The 20,679-nt window shown below is 37.7% G+C and overlaps 2 protein-coding genes across 3 annotated transcripts; both read left to right on the top strand.

The window, feature by feature from the left end:
* LOC109229392 (ankyrin repeat domain-containing protein 2B-like) lies at positions 3,925–18,529 on the top strand. 2 transcript variants are annotated; one of them, XM_019394814.1, is made up of 9 exons: positions 3,925–4,075; positions 4,384–4,446; positions 14,657–14,802; positions 15,256–15,468; positions 15,555–15,703; positions 16,671–16,836; positions 17,091–17,183; positions 18,005–18,144; positions 18,256–18,529. In XM_019394814.1, the coding sequence occupies exons 2-9, from the start codon at positions 4,401–4,403 to the stop codon at positions 18,353–18,355; spliced, it is 1,053 nt and encodes a 350-aa protein (XP_019250359.1). In that variant the 5' UTR covers positions 3,925–4,075; positions 4,384–4,400; the 3' UTR covers positions 18,356–18,529. The 2 variants fall into 2 exon arrangements, with proteins under 2 accessions (XP_019250359.1, XP_019250360.1); XM_019394815.1 differs by having other exon boundaries at positions 4,416–4,446; positions 18,256–18,476.
* Positions 6,611–8,994, top strand: LOC109229393. The gene is made up of 3 exons (XM_019394816.1): positions 6,611–8,099; positions 8,403–8,542; positions 8,790–8,994. The coding sequence occupies exons 1-2, from the start codon at positions 7,760–7,762 to the stop codon at positions 8,435–8,437; spliced, it is 375 nt and encodes a 124-aa protein (XP_019250361.1). The 5' UTR covers positions 6,611–7,759; the 3' UTR covers positions 8,438–8,542; positions 8,790–8,994.

Genomic DNA, 20,679 nt, shown 5'->3' with positions numbered 1-20,679 from the left:
AGTAAAAATCATTCGAAAAAGCAAATAAAAATTAGAGATGAAAACACTTAAATGTTTAAAACATTCTTTTTTGCATTAGAACCAAAACCCTAGCTTTTAGGGTAAATGAAATCGGTCAACAATACTAAAAAAAGCAGAAAATTTTAAGGAAAAAATACCAAACAAACACAAAATCGCTCCAGATCTAAAGAGATCTAAACGGATTCAACCAGAAATAGCTAGGTTCATGAAAATAGACAGAAGCGAATCAAATCTGGTTTGAACCAGAGATTTGGAACCATAAAAATACCAAAACATTCGTGCTTACAGATTTCAGAGTGAATATAGACAGAATAGTCGAGAAAAGAGAGACTTTGAACCAGGTTTGGTTCGAGTCTTTGAGATTCATATCAAGCACCATGAAAATCATACAACCAGTAGAAAGGTGACGCCAGATAAGGCATGAAATCGAAGGAAAACCCCATAAATCAAGGGGGATTTGCGACGACGGGCTAGGGTTAGAGGGGGTGAGAGAGAGAAGAGATTAGAGAAGGGATCCAGAGGCGGCGGGTTGGGGGGAAATGAAGGTAGGTTTAGGAGGTTTAGTATTTTAAAAGGAAGGTGGATCCTGGACCGTTGATCTTCTGAGATCAACGGCCAGGATCAATTTTAGGCTGGGGCGGGTTATGGACGGGTAGGGTAATTGGGTCAGGGTAATTGGGTTAGGTTATTGGGTTATGGGTTAGGATAATTGGGCTAGGTCCGAAAAGTTGATTAAAAGGGGCTATGTTTTAAATACCCATTTAAATTTCTAAAAGAATTTATAAAAATAATTAATAAATGATAAAAAATATTATTTGTGCATGAAAATAATTTAAAATAATTACCTAATATTATAAAAATATAGAAAGTCATTTTCTATATAGATAATATAATTATGCATATATATGGGCTATTATTGCAGAATGTGCGATTCTAGCCTTAAAATGCAAAATGTAATTATAAAAAATACAATTAAAATATTTAAGCACTATATGGGCATAAATGATAAATTTAGATGATTAAATCATCATAAAAATGATATGAATGATAATTATTGGATATTTGTATGTAAAAAATGCAGAAATAACTTGATATAAAGCTTTAAAAATTATAGAAATACTTGTGCATGTTTGTAAATGCACGTGCACTATTTTATTTAAAATATATGAGGGAAAAATTGGGTATCAACATCTGCATTATTTCATTGTCACTGTCTTCAACTTCTTCGTCAACATCATGTATAGGTTGATACATTTTCAATATTATAATTTTATATTTTATATGTTACTTTAATATGTAGTTTTATTATTTTATATGTTTGTTTGTTACTCACCTATTTTTTACTATAATAAAATTANGTTTGTTACTCACCTATTTTTTACTATAATAAAATTAAATAATTAATTTTCATAACTATACATGATTTAATTATTAAATATTCACATTTTGGTTCCAGACTCGATATTTGAGGCCCAGTAGCACCAAGGTATCTTGAATTCTTGTGTCCATGATGAGAAAATTTTCCCAATTTATTACTCAACATGTCTGTTATTTTATATGTTAATTTATTATTGTATATGTTAGTTTATTTTTTTATATGATAGTTTTATTATTTTATATGTTAGTTTTATTATTTTATATGTTTGTTTGTTATTCACTTATTTTTTACTATAATAAAATTAAATAATTAATTTTCATAATTATACAGGATTTAATTATTAAATATTCATATAACAACACTTAGTTTGACAAATATTGTTGTTTTCTCTTGTTATTTTCTTACGTTTGTTGACTAGAATTGGAGAGAGTTTGTGTTTGAACTATCGGTTTTTTTGACGTATTTTTGGATATAAGAGATACTTAAATAATTAATTTCAATAACTAAAAGGATACTATGCTAAATGGCACTACATTATACTACGTTAAAAGGGCACTACATTACAAATATGAGTACTACATTAGGCCACAAGATACCACTACAGGGAACTAAAGTAATAATTTATATATTGTACTAGTCTTTTAGCAAATAAATAATCTAAACCGGATAAAAATAACAAATAAATTTAATCACAAAATAATCACGAAAATACATATACCATAGTAAAAAGTAACTAATTAAAATTTTTTTTAACAACTAATAACAATTTCTCTATTTTACTAACTTTTTTTGCACACTAACATTATAGTCCGGATAAAAAACTTAACAAATTAGTTAAATCGTAAAACAATCACAAAATAACATATAGCACATTAAAAACAATTAATATGCATTTCATACGAGTTTTAACAAAAACTAAGTCGGAATACCTCGATTTAAAGTTTTTGAAAAGTTGAAGATTTGGTGATTTGAGCTGAAACGAGCAACCCATTCCGAGATAACACCTTAGCTAGGTCATGGGACCGAGAATCTATGCTTTTTGTGAGATCGGTGGGCTCCACTCGAGCTTTTTTGTCAATAATTAGGAGGGGGGACCACTGGTTTTGTTTTTTTGGGGGGGGGGGGGGGGATCGTTTTCTGTTATGTGGGGAAGGGAAAGGGACGACTTTTTATATAAGTATATCGCCCTTTATTAAGACGCTATAGTATAGCGTTTTAATAAAGAGCGCAATACCTTCCTGTTCAAATAAAGCGCCTTAAAAGGGCGCTATACTTAACTGGGCAAACGCCCATTAAGGTATAGTGCCCTTTAAAAGAGCGTTATATATAAAATGGTCACTAAGTTTTTTCTCCACACATTTTGATTCTTTGAGTCCAAAAGAACCACATTTTTGTTCCGGACTCGAGTTACGTCCGGATGCAGACAAATTAATCCGGATAATATTATTGTTAGGAAAAAAGATAACACTTACGAATACTTTATTATTGGGAGTAATAATAAAACTTATGCACCAAATCATATATCACGACTAGGAGTGGAAAACGGGGGGGGGGGGGGGGGGGTTCGGGTCGGATATGATTCGGGTAAAAAAGGTAATGAAAAAATGGATCAATTATCCGACCCAACCCATATTTAATACGGATAAAAAATGGGTTAACCGGCGGATAATATGGATAACCATATTATCCATGACTTTTTGCATATGATCATTTTTGGGAGAATTCTTAGTCTCCCCTAACTTGAGAAACCCCCAATTTGAGGCTTTACAAATGTAAAAGTTAGACCCATTGGGTATCCATTGGTTACTCATTGGTTAACCATTTCCTAAATGGATAATCTGGTTCTTATCCATATTTGACCCGTTTTTAAAAGGTTCATTATCCAACCCATTTTTTAGTGGATAATATGGGTGGTTAACTGTTTTCTTTTAACCATTTTGCCACCGCTAATCACGACATAGATGGTGTTTGGCTAAGCTTATAAGCTGGTTAAAATGACTTATAAGTACTTTTTGGCTTATCTATGCGTTTGGTAAATACCCAAAGTGCTTATAAGCCAAATGCTTATAAGCTAAAATAAGTCATAAGTCATAAGTTGGTCACCCGCAACTTATGACTTTTTACCTTATAAGCACTTTTAGTTTGACCAAAGCTTTTACTCGTGTACCCTTAATAATATTTTATAATTCACAAAATATTTTTTCCAAAATAAATTTTTTAACTTTCCTTTCTTTCCATATTCGTTGTTCATCTTTTTCTTTACAAAAAGACTTTCTAATTTATAATCTTTTGTAAAGTTTTTAAGGATATTTTAATCATTTTAATAAAAGAATTACTTATCAGCTTTTTTCTATCAAACACATCAACTGCTTATTATCAATTTCAGTACGCCTATCAAAACACGTAAATATTTATTTAAAAAATCAATTTCAACATTTAAAAATTCAAACTTATCTGCTATTGACAATCGCTTAATCCAAACAGGCTCATAGTAAATTTTTGTCTAGCTGTAAGACTGTAACTTAATTTCCAGATTGCCCCATCTCAAAACACCCCCTTCTCCATTTCTTTCGTGCACACCCAAAGTTCTCTACTAAGCCTCAGCTTTCAAGCAAGGAAGCCAAAGAAACCCCATATCCTCACTTTTCTCTCTTTTCCTCTTTAGCCATGTCTGAGGTACTTACTTTCATAATTGGCTCAATTCATCGTTTCTCCATATGTTTGATTCAAATCTTATCACTTTGTACCGGCAATCTGCTAATTGTTCTAAGGAGATTGGATTTTTTTTTTTTAGTTGGTCTATACAATAAATTTACACCGTTTTTTTTTTGTTGCTTTTTCTTGTTTTCTGTTAGGTGGTTTTAAGGATTGTTTTCTTTTGAGGGTTGATTTAATTGTGGAAAATTCTACTTTTTGATCTTATAGAACTCTGTTTTTTTCTTTTTGATTTTCTTGGTTTTTGTTTTTTGTTTTTTGGTTAACAGTAACGCTAATACATAATATGTTCGCTGTTCAGGCAGATAAAGTTGTACCTGCTGCAAAAGAAGGTATACCTTTTCACTGTTCTCCTTCTTCCCTGTTATATTCTAGTATTATATTTGCATCTATGTTATAATTAGTGGCATTTATCAATATGGTGCATAGGCTTACTATAGAGTCGTAGCCTATGAGTGATTATCGGGTTTAAAACATCATATTTCCAGTTTTTTCCCAATATAGCCATGATATGTTGGATGCAATATATGATGGTGTTTGGGGCAAGAGAGGTCTAATGGGATGTAGCATGGGATTTAAAGTAGGATGTTGATAATGTCATCAGTAAGCTTACGGGACCTATATTCAATCACTGGCGTACACAGGATTTATCACAAGTGGTGTCACATTTGGAAGAAATAGACAAATCGCTTAAATGAACATCACTTTAACTTTTATAACTTCAACTAACATATAGGGCCTTGTCCCGTTGGTTTAGTTTAATTTTATTCTTGAAGAGGCCAAGGGTTCAATTCCGCTCGAATATATTATTTTAACAAAAAAGAGAGGCTCAAAAATTTGCAAAAGAAAATGTTAAAGAGGTTCTAACCTCCAATCTCCACAAGCTAAATCTTGTGCTTAACCAGCGAACCAGAAGGCTTTCTTGGTCAAGTAGTGTCATCTTTATTTCATCGATGCGAGTTTTGCATAGTATTAATTATATATATTTAGTAAAACTTTTCGACGAAGGTGACACCTTAGCCATACGTGCATCCACCCTTGCGCCCAAGGATGTGACCTAGTGTTCAATGAAGCGGAAAGAGAACTATGGAGTCACAAGTTCAAATTCCAGCAGAGTCAAATAAAACTAGTTGATTTTCCCCTTAACCTAAGCGTTAATAGAGTTACTCGGTACCTGTGCTAGTGGGAGGTAACAAGTACCCGACAAAATAGTCGAGATGCGCGCAAGTTGAACCGGACATGATCATTGCAAAAAACATTTATTACCTAACATACATGCTTTTGGAATTTCAAGAAGTAATTTGGTTGGATGACTTGTAGTAATGGTGTAAGCAGTAAGACTAGAACGGTTAGTGAAGAAGCAATCATGTTAAACCATTATGTATATTTGGGGCACTGTTTTTCTTCAAGAAAAAGTTTTTGTGTCACTGATGTTAATTGACCAAAGGTACATAGATAAACTGGGCTTGATGGTACCTTATAGCTTGTTTGGATGCTTGTTACCTCTTGTATTGTATCATTTAAATTAAATGTTTATTTTGATCGTTATTTAAATTTTATTGTGTCGTACTATTAAATCCGTTATATGTAACGATTGATTTGGTGTGGTTGTGTTGTTACCTTTTTTTTTTTTCTCTCTTCCTCATCTTGCCCTTATTATCATTCTATTTTACTCTTCACTCTACCTTTTTTGATAATTACTCTACTCCATATTTTACTCTTTTTTTTTGTAATATTATAACCTTATTCTTCAAATTGCTGATCTGATTATGAGATGACATTATGAAATGATAGAAAATGATACAATCTGTCTAAACAGTGTATTCATTAAAATAGTACAATACAATACAAATAAAAAACGAAGCCAAGATTTTTATTAAGGGGTGTCAAAATTTAAAGAAGTAAATATATGAAAAAATCAAGGGGAGTCAATATATATATATATATATATATATATATATATATATATATATATATATATATATATATATATAGTTTTCTGACTCGACCACGGAATACAATACAACAACAACAACAACAACCCAATAAAATCCCACAAGTGGGATCTGGAGAGGGTTATGTATACGAAGACCTTACCCCTACCCCGATGGAATAGAGAGGTTGTTTCCGTTAGACCCTCGGTTCAAGAAGACGGAAAAGACGTGAAGAGACAATATATCAGTACCATCAACAGAAACCATAGAATAATAACAGCATCATAAGAACTAGAAAATAGATGAAATGCAATAACTGTTGATTAGTGTAATTAGTAGAAAGATTTGATTAGATTAGATTTTATTCTCTAGCCTAATTATAGGCAGATTTTATTCTGTAGCTTGATTGTAGCAATTGCTGATTTCTTTTCCTAGTTTAGCCATATGATTCATTGTATAAATATCAGTACTCTTGATGTGAATAGATATACAAAATATACAAGAAGCTCTTTCTTCTTCTTGAAATCATCATGATATCAGAGCCTCTACTGCCATTTTGAGGTGAGTTTCCTCCCTCAGCAGCACTATAGGGTTCCGGTTCTTTGAAAGAGGTCGAGTTTTTCCTCCCTCACGGTGGCTGTAGCATCGGAGCTATTATATGTCAGTAGTGTGGAAAAACTAACACCACTACAAGCTTCCTCAGGCGACGGCGACAAAACCCCAGTAAGCAGCTCCGAGAAAAACCTCTCCACGCGCCTCCACGTGCCACCAACAGTTCTGACTCCGGCGCACATGAATCTCACGTGCCGGCGAGAAGACAACTTTCCGGCGACTTTTTCTAGAATTTTTTTGCTCCTTTCAGATCGCCAGAGGATTCCGAGCCTACCCCAGTTCCAAAATCTTTTTTCTCACCGGAGATAGGGTTTCAGCTTCTCAGATCTTGTTTTCCAGCGAAGGTTGCTTTTTTTTTTCTCTCATCCTTGGAGTTCAGGTTTGATAATTTGGTAGGTGTGATTATTTTCCTTTTTTGGCTTCTGGTTTGCTACTTGTGAAATAATGGGGTACACCAAATCTACAGATAATTCTCTTTCACAAATGGTTTATTCCGTTTCACCAGTTAGCGCAGTTAAATTGGATGGGGCTGGTACATACCTTGCTTGGCCAAGATCATGTTTGCTTTTTATTAAGTCCAGAAAGTTGCTTAGTTATATTACGGGAGAAAAGAAAGCACCTGTTGTGACTGATGCTAGCTATAGTCAACGGGATTCAGATAATTCCCTAGTTATGACATGGCTTTTGAATACTATGCACCCTCGAATTTCTGAACAGTATTTATTGCTTGATACTGCTGAAAAGATCTGGAATTCCACTAAGCGCACTTACTCTCGTAAGGGAAATGATGCTCAGGTCTTTGAAAATTCAAAATAAGATTCATGCCACCAAGCAAGGTGAGTTGACTATCACTGACTAATATTACGAGTTAATTGGGTTATGGCAGGAAATTGACTACTATCAGGATCTCCAAGCGAAGTGTACCGATGATGCAGTTCTATTTCAAAAATTGGTTGAAAAGGAAAGTATACATGATTTTTTGGCCGGTTTGAACCCAGAGTACGATCAGATCTGGGTTCAAGTTCTTGGTAAAGTTCTTTTTCCTTCTCTTGAGGATGCATACTCTTATGTTCAACAGGAAGAGAGCCAACGAGGAGTCATGCTTTATTCGGCACCAACCGAGAAGTCTGGGTTAACCGTGTCTCATGAGCAAACAAAGGTGTTCACTTCTGATAAAGATCACTTGCACTGTGATTACTGTGGAAAGTCAAGACATACAAAAGAGACATGCTGGAAACTGCATGGTAGACCAACTAGAGGTTGTGGAGGCAAGCGTGTCGGTCTATCAAGGGGTCAAGCTAATATTGCAGGAAATGTGGAAACATTCAGAGAAAATGCTTCGGGAGAAACTTTCTCTTCAGAGGAAGTTCAGCAACTTCGCCGTCTCCTGAACAAACTTGACACTTCTAATGTTGGGACTTCCAATTATGTGCAGTCAGGTATTGCCTTTAATGCGCATCTTAATTCTTGAATTATTGATTCTGGTGCGAATAGACACATGACAGGCTCCTCTAAAGGCTTTCAGAACTACTCTCCTAATCCAAAAGGGGACTGTGTCAGAATAGCCAATGGCTCTTTAACTCCTGTCTCTCTGGAACAGGTTCTGTTATCTGTACACCTGATATTACATTGTCATCCGTTCTTCATGTACTTGAGTTTCCCGTTAACTTGTTATCTGTTAGCGCTATCACCAAAAAACTAACTGTAGTGTCGAATTCTTCCCTGATTATTGTGTGTTTCAGGATCTTCAAACAAGGAAGAGGATTGGCAGTGGTAGATTGCATGATGACTTATATTAGATTGATGGAACTCGAGCATTTGGTCAAGCCTTTTTTGGAGGAAATAAGAACGTCAACCAAGAAATAATACAGTGGCATAGACGGTTGGGGCATCCATCCTTTTTTGTTCTAAAGAAATTATATCCTAGTTTTGTTTTCTAGAACTGAGTTTGAATCTTTGTTTTGTGATGCTTGTGAATATGCCTAGCACACTAGAAACTCTTATCCTTTAAGTGATAATAAAAGTACTATCCCTTTTTCGACTATTCACTCTGATGTATGGGGTCCCACTCAAACAGTTTCCTTGTCTGGTAGTTGATGGTTTGTTACTTTTATTGGTTGTTGCACTAGGATGGCTTGGGTATATTTGTTAAAGGCAAAAAATGAAGCCACTAAGACCGGAGAATGTGAAATTGAAGAAAGAATTCAGGGGGAGACTATTGGGCATTTGGATAAACCTGATTTGATAACTTATTCAAGAAAAAAGAGAGCTGAAGAAGTCATCATGCAATCTGCTGAAGCTCAACCCTCTTTTGCTGTTGAAACCTCTTCTACGGGTGAGTTATCTACATTTCCTAGTGAGTTAGATGTACCTATTGCTCATAGAAAAGGAGTCAGATCTTGCACCAAACATCCCTTATCTAACTTTGTCTCCTGTAATTCCTTATCTTCTTCCTATAGAGCTTTTGCCTTGTCTATTTCTTCTGTGGCTATTCCCCAGAATTGGAGGGAAGCTTTTGTAGATCCTAAATGGAAGCAAGCTATGATTGAAGAAATGAAGGCCTTGTCAAAGAATGAGACTTGAGATCTTGTCACTTCACCACTAAATAAGAAATTGGTTGGCCGCAAATGGGCCTTTACTGTGAAGCACAAAGCTGATGGTTCGATTGAAAGATTCAAAGCAAGACTGGTGGCTAAGGGGTTCACTCAAACTTATGGAGTGGATTATCAGGAGACATTTGCCCCTGTTGCAAAAATGAACACTATTAGAATTCTTTTGTCTTGTGCAGTTAATCTTGATTCGGACTTACAACAGTTTGATGTGAAGAATACATTTCTTCATGGCGACTTAGAAGAAGAGGTGTATATGGAGATTCCTCCTGGATTTGATACTGCACAAAGTCAAGGAAAAGTGTGCAGACTGAAGAAAGCCTTGTACGGACTGAAGCAATCTCTAAGAGCTTGGTTTGATAGATTCTGCAAAGCGATGATCTCTTTCGATTACCAACAAAGTAATGCCGATCATACCCTCTTCATGAAACACCAAAAGGGTAAACTCACTCTTCTCATAGTTTATGTTGATGACATAGTAATGACAGGGAATGACAATGAAGAGATGGCCCGATTGAAGAAGCTGTTAGCCCAGGAATTCGAGATCAAAGATCTAGGGAAGTTGCAATACTTCTTGGGAATTGAGGTTGCTAGATCAAAAAGAGGAATCTTTATTTCTCAAAGGAAATACATCCTAGATCTCTTGAAAGAAACTGGTATGACAGGTTGCAAACCAGCAGAATCTCCCATTGAAAGCAATCACAAGTTACAAACTGGGTTGGAAAGTCAATTGATAAGGAGAGATATCAGAGGTTGGTTGGAAAACTCATTTATCTCTCTCACACTAGGCCAGACATAGCATATTCAGTTAGCTTGGTGAGTCAGGTCATGCACGATCCACGAGATCCTCATATGCAAGCTGCCTTTCACATTTTGCGGTATCTAAAGTCTGCACCAGGAAAGGGTCTACTTTTCTCCAAACATGGTCACCTCCAGATAGAAGCCTTTACAGATGCAATTGGGCTGGATCTCTAGATGGTAGAAGATCTACATCCGGTTATTGTACACTCGTGTGAGGGATTGTAGTTACTGGGAGAAGCAAGAAGCAAAATGTAGTTGCCAGATCCGGTGCAGAAGCAGAATATAGAGCAATGGCCCAGGGTGTTTGTGAACTGATTTGGCTACAAAAGTTAATGGGGGAATTGAGATTGTCTGAGACAGGGAAGCTTTTGTTGTATTGCGACAACAAGGCTGCAATTAGTATAGCTCATAATCTTGTTCAACATGATAGAACAAAACATGTTAAAATTAATCGACATTTCATCAAAGAAAAGATTGTTGGTGGTACCTTGAGTTTGCTTCATGTATCGTTAGAAAAACAGCTAGCGCATGTGCTCACAAAAGGTCTCAGCAAAAAGACTTTTCACACTTTGGTTTGCAAGTTGGGCATGTGTCACATCTTTGCACCAACTTGAGGGGGAGTGTTGATTAGTGTAATTAGTAGAAAGATTTGATTAGATTAGATTTTATTCTCTAGCCTAAATATAGACAGATTTTATTCTGTAGCTTGATTGTAGCAATTACTGATTTCTTTTCCTAGTTTAGCCATAGGATTCATGGTATAAATATCAGTACTCTTGATGTGAATAGATATACAAAAAATACGAGAAGCTTTTTCTTCTTCTTGAAATCATCAATAACAATAACCAGTAAATAAGGCCCGGTGCTATGAAAAACGGATGGATGGTGTGAACACAGCATTAACCACTAGCTGTGAAAGACCAACTCTATCGAACTAGCCTCACCCCGGTACGAAGTAGAAAAATGCTCGATTACCTCCTAACGTACAACCCTAATGCTCGACCTCCACAACTTCCTATCAAGGGCCATGTCCTCGGAAATCTACATCCACCCCATGTCCTACCTGATCACCTCTCCTCAAAACTTCTTAGGTCGTCCTCTACCTCTTCTCATCCCCGCCAAAGCCAACCGCTCACACCTCCTCACCGGAGAATCGGCTTCTCCTCTACACATGTCCGAATTGTCTGAGCCTCGTTTCCCGCTTCTTGTCATCCATAGGAGCCACGCCCACCTTCTCCCGAATATCTTTATTCCTAATTTTATCCATCCTAGTGTGCCCGCACATCCACCTTAACATACTCATTTCTGCTACTTTCATCTTCTAGATATGAGAGTTCTTAACCGGCCAACACTCTGCCCCATACAACATGGCTGGTGTAACCACCGCTCTATAAAACTTACCTTTGAGTAACGGTGTCACTTTCTTGTCACATAGGACTTCAGATGCTAGCCTCCATTTCATACATGCCACCCCTATACGGTGAGTGACGTCCTCGTCGTCTCTCTGCCCCCCTGGATAACCGACCCAAGGTAATTGATACTACCTCTCTTGGGATGACCTGTGATCAAAGACTCACGTCCATGCCCACTTTCCTCGACTCGGCGCTGAACTTGCACTCCAGGTTGTCATGCTCAACTTGAAACCCTTAGACTCAAGGGCTTGTCTCGGAACCTTCAACCTCTCGTTAACACCGCCTCGTGTTTCATCAATCAGAACTATGTCATCAGTGAATAACATACACCATGGCACCTCCCCTTGAATATGGTGTGTCAGTGCATCCATTACCAGGGCAAATACGAACAGACTGAGCGCAGATTCTTTTGGTGTAACCCCATAACAACCGGAAAATGCTCCGAGTCGCCTCCCACTATCCTAACCTGAGTCTTAGCTCCATCATACATGTCCTTGATCGCTCCAATGCAAGCTACCAGCACACCTTTTGCCTCCTGGCATCTTCAGAGAACCTCCCTAGGGACCTTGTCATAAGCTTTCTCCAAGTCAATAAACACCATGTATAGATCCTTCTTCCTATCCCTGTACTGTTCCACCAATCTCCTAATAAGGTGAATAGCATCCGTAGTCGAACGACCCGACATGAACCCGAATTGGTTGTCGGATATAGACACAGTCCTCCTCACCCTCACTTCTGCCATCCTCCCCCAAACTTTCATGGTATGACTTAGTAACTTGATACCCCTATAGTTACAACATTGGATATAACTTCTGTTCTTGTACAACAGTACCACCGTACTCCTCCTCCACTCATCTAGCATCCTCTTCGTCCTGAAAATAACATTAAACAACCCAGTCAGCCACTCCAAGCTTGCTCTACCCACACACCTCCAAAATTCAACCGGAATTTCGTCTGGCCCGGTCACTCTGCCCCTTCTCATCTTACGCATAGCTCCCATGACCTCCTCAACCTTAATGCGCTTACAATACCTAAAGTCTCGGAGACTCTCCGAATGCCCCAGATCACTTAACATTATATCTCGGTCCCCCTCTTCATTTAGAAGTCCATGAAAGTAAGTTTGTCATCTCTGCTTAATCTGAGACTCCCCCATCAATACTCTACCAAGCTCGTCTTTGATGCACCTAATTTGGTCTAGATCCCGAGCCTTCCCCTCTCTCGCCTTAGCCAACCGAAATAACTTCTTATCCCTGCCTTTTCTCGCAATTCCTTATACAAACGACCAAATACTGCAGTCTTAGCCTCTGTGACTGTCAATTTCGCATCCTTCCTTGCTACCTTATATCTCTCTGTGTTCGCTCTCCTCTCCTCCTCGCCTGTGCTCCCTACTAACTTCAAGTACGATGCTTTCTTCGCTTACACTTTGCCTTAGACCAGTTGCATTTGTGCCCGCCAGAGTAACCCTTCGAGACCCTTAACACCTCTCTCGCCGCCTCCCTTACACGGTTCGCCGTCGTCGTCCACATAGTTAAGGCTCCCACAGCCGATAACCTCCTCTCCGACTCTTGAGCTTTATCCTTAGTTAAGGCTCCCCAACTGATCCTCGGTCGATCTCGAGCAGACCTCTTCTTCCTCCTTATCATGATACCAACGTCCATTACCAAGAGCCTATGCTTCATCGTGAGGATCTCACCCGGGATAACCTTGCAATCTTTGCATAACCCTCTATCACACCTCCCGAGGAGGAGATAATCAATCTGAGTCTTCGTCACCGTACTTTGGAAAGTTACCAGATGCTCCTCCCTAAACTAGAGTTTGCAATCACCAGCTCAAAAGCCTTAGCGAAATCTAACAACGAAGTACCTCCTCCGTTCCTAATTCCCAAAGCCGAAGTCGCCATGCACCTCGCCATAGCCACCAGCAGTCGACCCAATATGGCCATTGAAATCCCCTCCTATAAATAATCTCTCAGCGGGTGGAATACTGCACACAATCTCATCCAACCCCTCCCAGAAGCGCCTTTTAACCTCCTCATCCAACTAACGACATTAAGGGTGCACTCTCCAACCACTAACTTAACCGATATTAATTATAATTCACCCGCCTAGCTTCTACCACAGACTTTCTAAGATCCATATTCACCAAAATATCCACTCCATTCTTGCCCTTCATGACTCCAGGGTACCACAACTTATACACGTCTGCATCCCTCACCTTTGTCCCTACAAACCTAATCTTCTGGACACAAGCTATATTGACCTTCCTCTTCCGGAGAATCTTCGCCAACTCTATATACTTACCCATCAATGTACCTATGTTTCATGACCCAATCCTCAACCTACAGGCTCCCTTGTTCCCCTTACCTCCTTGCCTCCCGTCCCACCCCCTGCCCCACCCCGGCACCCTCCGAGGACATGACTTTACTCTACTATCCCAGACCACATCCAATATACCTACGACAGACTACGGAAAATCACTAACACAAAATAGGCAACGGACCCAACTAGAAGATAACAAGTTGCAACTAAGGCCGCTGAATACGATATGTTACATAAAGAAACGATATGTTACAATCATCCAAACAAGCTGTTAAAAGCAAAGACCAAAATTAGTGGAGAGCACGTCTCAACGCGAAGATATATAACTCTAGATCATGCTTATATGGTGGAACTTGATTTTTTTAACTGAATTCCAGATTGACTTGTAAAGAAATCTGATTGAGTGAAGGTTAGGTTAATCAGAATAGATACTTGAGTCAGGAGTGAATTTAAGCATACACAAACTTATTTAGATAAAAGAAGATAATAATAAAAGGCCAGTAAAGATACAGCAAGGCTTTCATTATTTGGGTTTTTATTAAGGAGCTTTTATTATTTGTTCCTTTAGCTTGATTGCTACAATTTCATCATTATTCTTCGGGATCCTATCATTGTTTTCTCAGTTATTATCTGGATATGTGTGTTATTCTCTCACACCTAGAATTATCATTTTACTGTTTTTAAGCCACACAGTTTGTTTTACCTCCGACAAAGTACAAAATGGTATACCATGTTGAATCTAAAAAGACAAAATGGTATACCATGTTGAATCTAAAAAGTTGTCTTTGTGACATGGTGAATAGTCGAGCATAAAGCTGTAATTTTATTTTTTGATTTGTATCTTTCTCTTTTCCAGATGAGAAGCCTGGGTCTTCTGAGAGTAAAAAGTCTTCTGCCTCCACAGAAGCGCAAACAGGAGAGACGAGACCAACCTCTGCAGCTGCAGCTGCAGCTGGGCTTCAAAATCCCTTTGATTTCTCAGCCATGACTGGACTGCTTAATGTACATATCTGTCACTACTCAAATAAGAGTTCGCTAGTCGTGTTTGATAAATATCTGTGGATTCTATATTACTGACCGTTGTGAGGAAAAAACATCCATGGTATTTTTTCAGTTGCTTTCTTTTTGAGCAATAGGATATTCTATTAAGAGAGATGCTGTTGGGAAAGTAAAAGTGCAAACTGTAACCAATTGTCATTTTGGTTGAATTTATTAGACATGAAATTGTGAACAATTTGTGTACCACTAGTGTTGCTTATAAAACATAAGAAGCCCATGACACCAATATATGGCAATATAAACTGTTGACACACACACACACACTCTCTTCGATATGATATAGAACCTAAAAGAATATCAGAATTCAATTAATAAATGATTGGTGCTTGGTTGCTTGACATGTTCATTTGTAATTCTTATATCTTATTTTATTTTCAAATAACGTGGCTAATGTAGGATCCAAGTATTAAAGAACTAGCTGAGCAGATTGCAAAAGATCCTTCATTTAATCAGATGGCTGAGCAGCTTCAGAAGACCTTTCAGGGTGCTGCTGTGGAAGAAGGTATCCCCAACTTTGATAGCCAACAATATTACTCTACAATGCAACAGGTTATGCAAAATCCTCAATTTATGACGATGGCTGAGCGACTTGGTAGTGCATTGATGCAGGTATCATTTCTTTCATGTTGTACAGAAAGCCACTGGATTTCTTAGTACATAAAGATTCAGCTGAGTGTCATTTTTTTATTTATCAGGATCCATCTATGTCCAGCATGCTTGAGAATTTGACAAACCCATCACAGAAAAACCAAATTGAAGAACGAATGGCGCGCATCAAAGAAGACCCATCACTGAAACCAATTTTGGAAGAGATTGAAAGTGGAGGTCCAGCTGCAATGATGAGGTCATATGTGCTCCTATTTGATATTATTAGTGGCATTCACTTTTGGTTAACCTAATTTCTAGCTCAGAACGTACATGTGTTAAGTATAAGATCTTACTGGCGGCTAAGTATTTCAGATTGAGATCCACAATTTTTCCTTGTTGAGTGTATCTTTTGAAATGAACACGCACCATGATAAAATGATATTTACTGGATAAGCTTTTCTTGTAGAAGTTTTAGTTGATTAAATTAAGGCAACAATGTCATAGAAAGGGTGGTGGGTCTTGATATTGAGCGTAAACCATTATTCGAAATTAAAGTTTGCAGCTTTACTGGAACTCACTATCTGTTATGAATCTTTGGTGACTGGAATCAACTAGACAATGCCAGTCCCAGTCAAAGAATCTCATCTTAAGTTCTCTCCAGAGCAGGGGAAAAGGAAACATTTTGGTGGCTACTTTTGATATACATACAACAACAACAACCACCCAGTATAATCCCACAAGTGGGGTCTGGGGAGGGTAGGATGTACGCAGCCTTACCCCTACCCTGGAAGGGCAGAGAGACTGTTTCCGATCTACTTTTGATATACATGTGGCGGAGAATTGAAGTGAGAGAGCTTTAGAAGAAATGGATGTGAGCCTGCAACATTTTCATTGTGCTTCCCAGTTTATTTCGTTCTGAGATTGTTCATTTGCTGCTCTTCTGAGCTATATAACATGTTGGACTTAAGTGTACAGAAAGCATATTATGTGCACACCTGCAGCTCCATGTGCTTGCTAATTATTTACTTCAGTTCTCTTCCTTAGATACAAGATGTTATGTGCTCTGCACTTTTGATCCTTGATCTTAACTATGTTATATTTTATGTTTTTGCTGTATTATAAACGTCTTCCGTTTTGTACATTATGATGTTAAAAAAATTTGTTTTGCTTTTTATTTGTTATTTAACTGTAAGGTATGATTTTTTTTGTTTTTTTTGTTTCAGGTATTGGAATGATCAAGATGTTCTAAAGAAGCTAGGTGAAGCAATGGGTTTTGCTGTTGCAGGGGAGGGTGCCTCCTCAGCTGGAGTTTCTGGGCCAGATGAAACAGAAGAAGCAAATGAAGATGAATCCGTCGTTCACCAGTGTGCCAGTGTGGGTGATGCAGAGGTGCTTATTAAGTGTACTATTTTGGGGTCATAAACGTGAAATATGTGGAAGTTCATTTTGTTATCTTGAGTTCAGAAGCCATTTACTTCTTGGAGAAAAATCCCCTCCCCCTTCTCTTCATCGAAAGCCATCCTGCTGGCCGAATTTGTGGATGAATTGAATATACATTGAGCTTTGATGTGAACATATTAACTAAATATTGCTGAATAGAAGAGACCTCGTTTAAACATACGTGGATTTTCCTTAACTTTTAGGGCTTGAAGAGTGCGGTAGCTACTGGTGCTGATAAAGATGAAGAAGATTCAGAAGGAAGGACAGCATTGCACTTTGCATGTGGATATGGGGAGGTAAGAAGATAGTTAAAATGTTCCTTTATTTAGGACCTTTGTCATACTCAATATACATACAGCTGTATCCCGGGATTTGTGTATTTTAGCATAATAGAGTATCCTATTTGGCTTCCTAATGGGCTTAGCTAAGCTCCAAAACTTGGCCCCAGTGGGAACAATCCTTCCTTAAAGCAAAAATTGGTTTTCCCTTGAAATTTGCATACATTTTAAAGCTTTTATCTTCACTAGTAGTCGTAGCTGATTTACACCGTCCACTAGTCCCCTACAGACTCCTCTCTTTAATGTTTTATTTTCCTTGGAGCTTACTAATATGCTAAGAATCTTATGAAATAAAATAAAAGAAAAAAAAAATTACTGCTATGCCAATAATTAGCAATTTATTAGGAGTTATCTGTAGATTAGGTATCTTGTGAAATTAACTAGGGGTCAGTTCGTATAAGCGCTCCTTCTATTGTACAATCCACCAAGGTGGACGTGGCCAGGGGCGAAGCCATGTTGGCCCGAGGGTGGTCAGCTGACCACCCTTCGCCGAAAAATTATACTACGTATAAGGTAAAATGTTACTTGTTATTGATTAAAAATAGACTTGGAACACCCTTGCATAGTCCATTGGCAAAGGGTGTTCAAAATTTGAACACCCTTATTGAAAATTTCTTTTTCCTTTATTGGGTGTAACCATACTTTTCCACCTTCACTCAAGAGTATATGGAAACATCAACACCAAATGTGCGGTGTTAATGTGGGAGGTGTCAAGATGGATTATGTGTCATTTAAGAATGTAGTAGCAAAGGTTTAGCCTATTTTCCATGTATATACAGGTGAAATGTGCTCAGGTCCTTCTTGAGGCTGGGGCAAAGGTCGATGCTTTGGACAAGAATAAGAATACTGCCCTGCACTATGCTGCTGGATACGGAAGAAAGGAGTGTGTAGTTCTGCTTTTAGAGAATGGAGCTGCTGTGTAAGTCTAATTCTTTGTGCATCGGGATATTTATGTTCCTGGATGCCCCTTGTTTCTTGCTATTTATTCTCTTTCTTATCCCATTTACTAGATTCTATTTTCTTTGCGCAGTACTCTTCAGAACTTGGATGGGAAGACACCAATAGATGTTGCCAAACTCAATAACCAGAACGAGGTCCTTAAGCTGCTCGAGAAGGATGCATTCTTGTAAATCGAACTATCCCATCTTCCTGGATGTATTTTGAGAACTCAAGTGATTGCATCATCGATAGTTGATGCATTTCCCATGTTATCTTTGCCATTGTATTATTTATATATTTTTTTCTGGAATGTTTTGTATTTGTAAGCTTACACAGTTGCGATGAAAGTTGCTTATTTTGCATCCTGGCGAATCTAGTTTGGTTAGTAGAACTCAAGCAGTATTCCGGACCATTGTCATAAAATCCTCAATATCAACTTACAACTGATAGAGAAATAAATACTTGTATAAGGGGTAACAACCATCGTCCACTGGCAGAGAAATAGTAAACTCATGACCTTGAATAAGGGATAACTACCATTATCCACCTATAGAAAATTGTTGAAAGAATTACAGCCCATGTCACTTGGCCTAATAGCCCAACCGAAAATGGCCCATATTTGAAGCTCTTACCCTATTTAGCCCATGTTGTACATAACTTGAAAAAAACTTTTCAGCCTTTAGCCTACTATTAAAGACATACTTTTAGAGTTTTTATTATTTTCTTCTTTCTTCGTTCCCTTCTCTCTCTCACCGCCTCTCACTTCTTTCTTTCTAACCCACATAGATCCTTCATCCTCTCTTAACCTAGCCCCCGCTATTCCCCCTCCTCTACCCCCCCCCCCCCCCCCCACGCAGTTCTGCCATTAATGGCTCGAAGAAGGCTCGAAGAAAGACTCCGTCGTCCATAGTGGCAAGCAGAAGAATGAAGAAGATTTTTGAAAGAAACATGAAAATACACACAGATCTGAAAATAAATAGCTCTCAAACTTGATTTGCACCAAAAAATAATCACTAATGTTGGAAGATTTTGAAGTTTGAAGTTCTGGTCATTATTATTATGACCTTGAAGTCTCGAATCTGAAATTGGGTTTGGATAAAAATCATAACTATGTAGCAGTTTGTATCAACACTGTATACTAGTGTATAATTGTGTATATGGATATACAAACACCTCTTATACACTATTATACATGTTTATACAAAGTTATACAGTATTGTATAATTGTGTATAAATGTGTATATTTGTGTATAATATTGTATAATTATATATTTTTTCAGTTTATAAGGATGTATATACATTGTTAGTGTGTAAGAGGCCTCTACAGAAGTTTGACACTTCCTTCTCTTCTTCTTTTTCGTGTAATGTGTTGTATGAGCGTTGGAGGGATTCTACAATTCATTTACCAAGTTTTTATTTTTCTTTTATCCTGTTGGATTGCTTCAGCAATTGCACATAAAAGTGTTTGAATTTCTTACCTTCAGATAATATGTATTATTCATGATTTTTGAGTTGCGTTGTGGCTGATTTGCATTTTTTTATCAAATGCTTAATAATCAAAGGAAATCAACAGAATGAAAACAACTGGTTGTATACAGAGGGAGCAAAATAAGCTGTCTTTCGGGAATTAGCCTATTATTTTTTGGGCTATAGATTTGCAAAGTGGTATCTAGGCTATTATGTTGCAAGTCAGATGTGTGAGTTGTATTTATGTGAAATTATCCCAAAATTGTCAAAGCCCAAAGGCGACCAACCCTTGGGTCGCAGATGAAGATACAAGGAAATAGAGTTTTTGCTCATGACAATGCAATGTAACTTATGAAAGAAGTTGCTACTTTTTACTCTCTCCGTTCTAATTTATGTGAACCTGTTTGACTGGATGCGGAGTTAATGAAGACTTTTGGAATTTGTAGTCCTAAACAAGTGAAAAAGAGGTCAGAGTATTTGTGTGGTTATAAAAGCTTCTCATTAAGGCTTGGGAGGAGTCAATGTAACTGGTCGATCTAACTCCTCCAATCTTCCAAGACCTTCGACATACTTGCAAGCTACGTTAAGGACTTGCTCAATTTCTTCCACCAACTCGTCTTCACTTTCTTTTTCATCCCCCAATAAAGCTTGTCCATTGGGGTCTGTAGGGCTCATAAAAGGCACCGCTGAAGTCACATCACCTTCCACCACAAAAAATTATGGATAACTCTTTGTAGTGGACTAACAATTTAAGTTCTTTATAAATATTGAAGACATTCACTCGATCACCCACTCTAATTGTCATCTTTCTCGAACCCACTAGAACCATCGTTGAGAGTCACCAACTCTGACCTGGTCTCGAATATATACCTAACAACTAGTGCTCCGTTAGCACATGAATACTCCAAAAGAAGAAGTCAATGAATCTCCTCCCTTGCACATCACCTTCACATAGAAATATCAAATTTGGATCATTTCACAACTTCACATCTTAATAAGGTGAAACGTAGCACACATTATTCATATTCCTTGCTCAAATCACCCCTAA

The sequence above is a fragment of the Nicotiana attenuata genome, chromosome 7 (genome assembly GCF_001879085.1).
Source record: "Nicotiana attenuata strain UT chromosome 7, NIATTr2, whole genome shotgun sequence".
Classification (NCBI taxonomy): domain Eukaryota; kingdom Viridiplantae; phylum Streptophyta; class Magnoliopsida; order Solanales; family Solanaceae; genus Nicotiana; species Nicotiana attenuata.
This window is presented reverse-complemented; position numbering and strand designations above follow the sequence as displayed.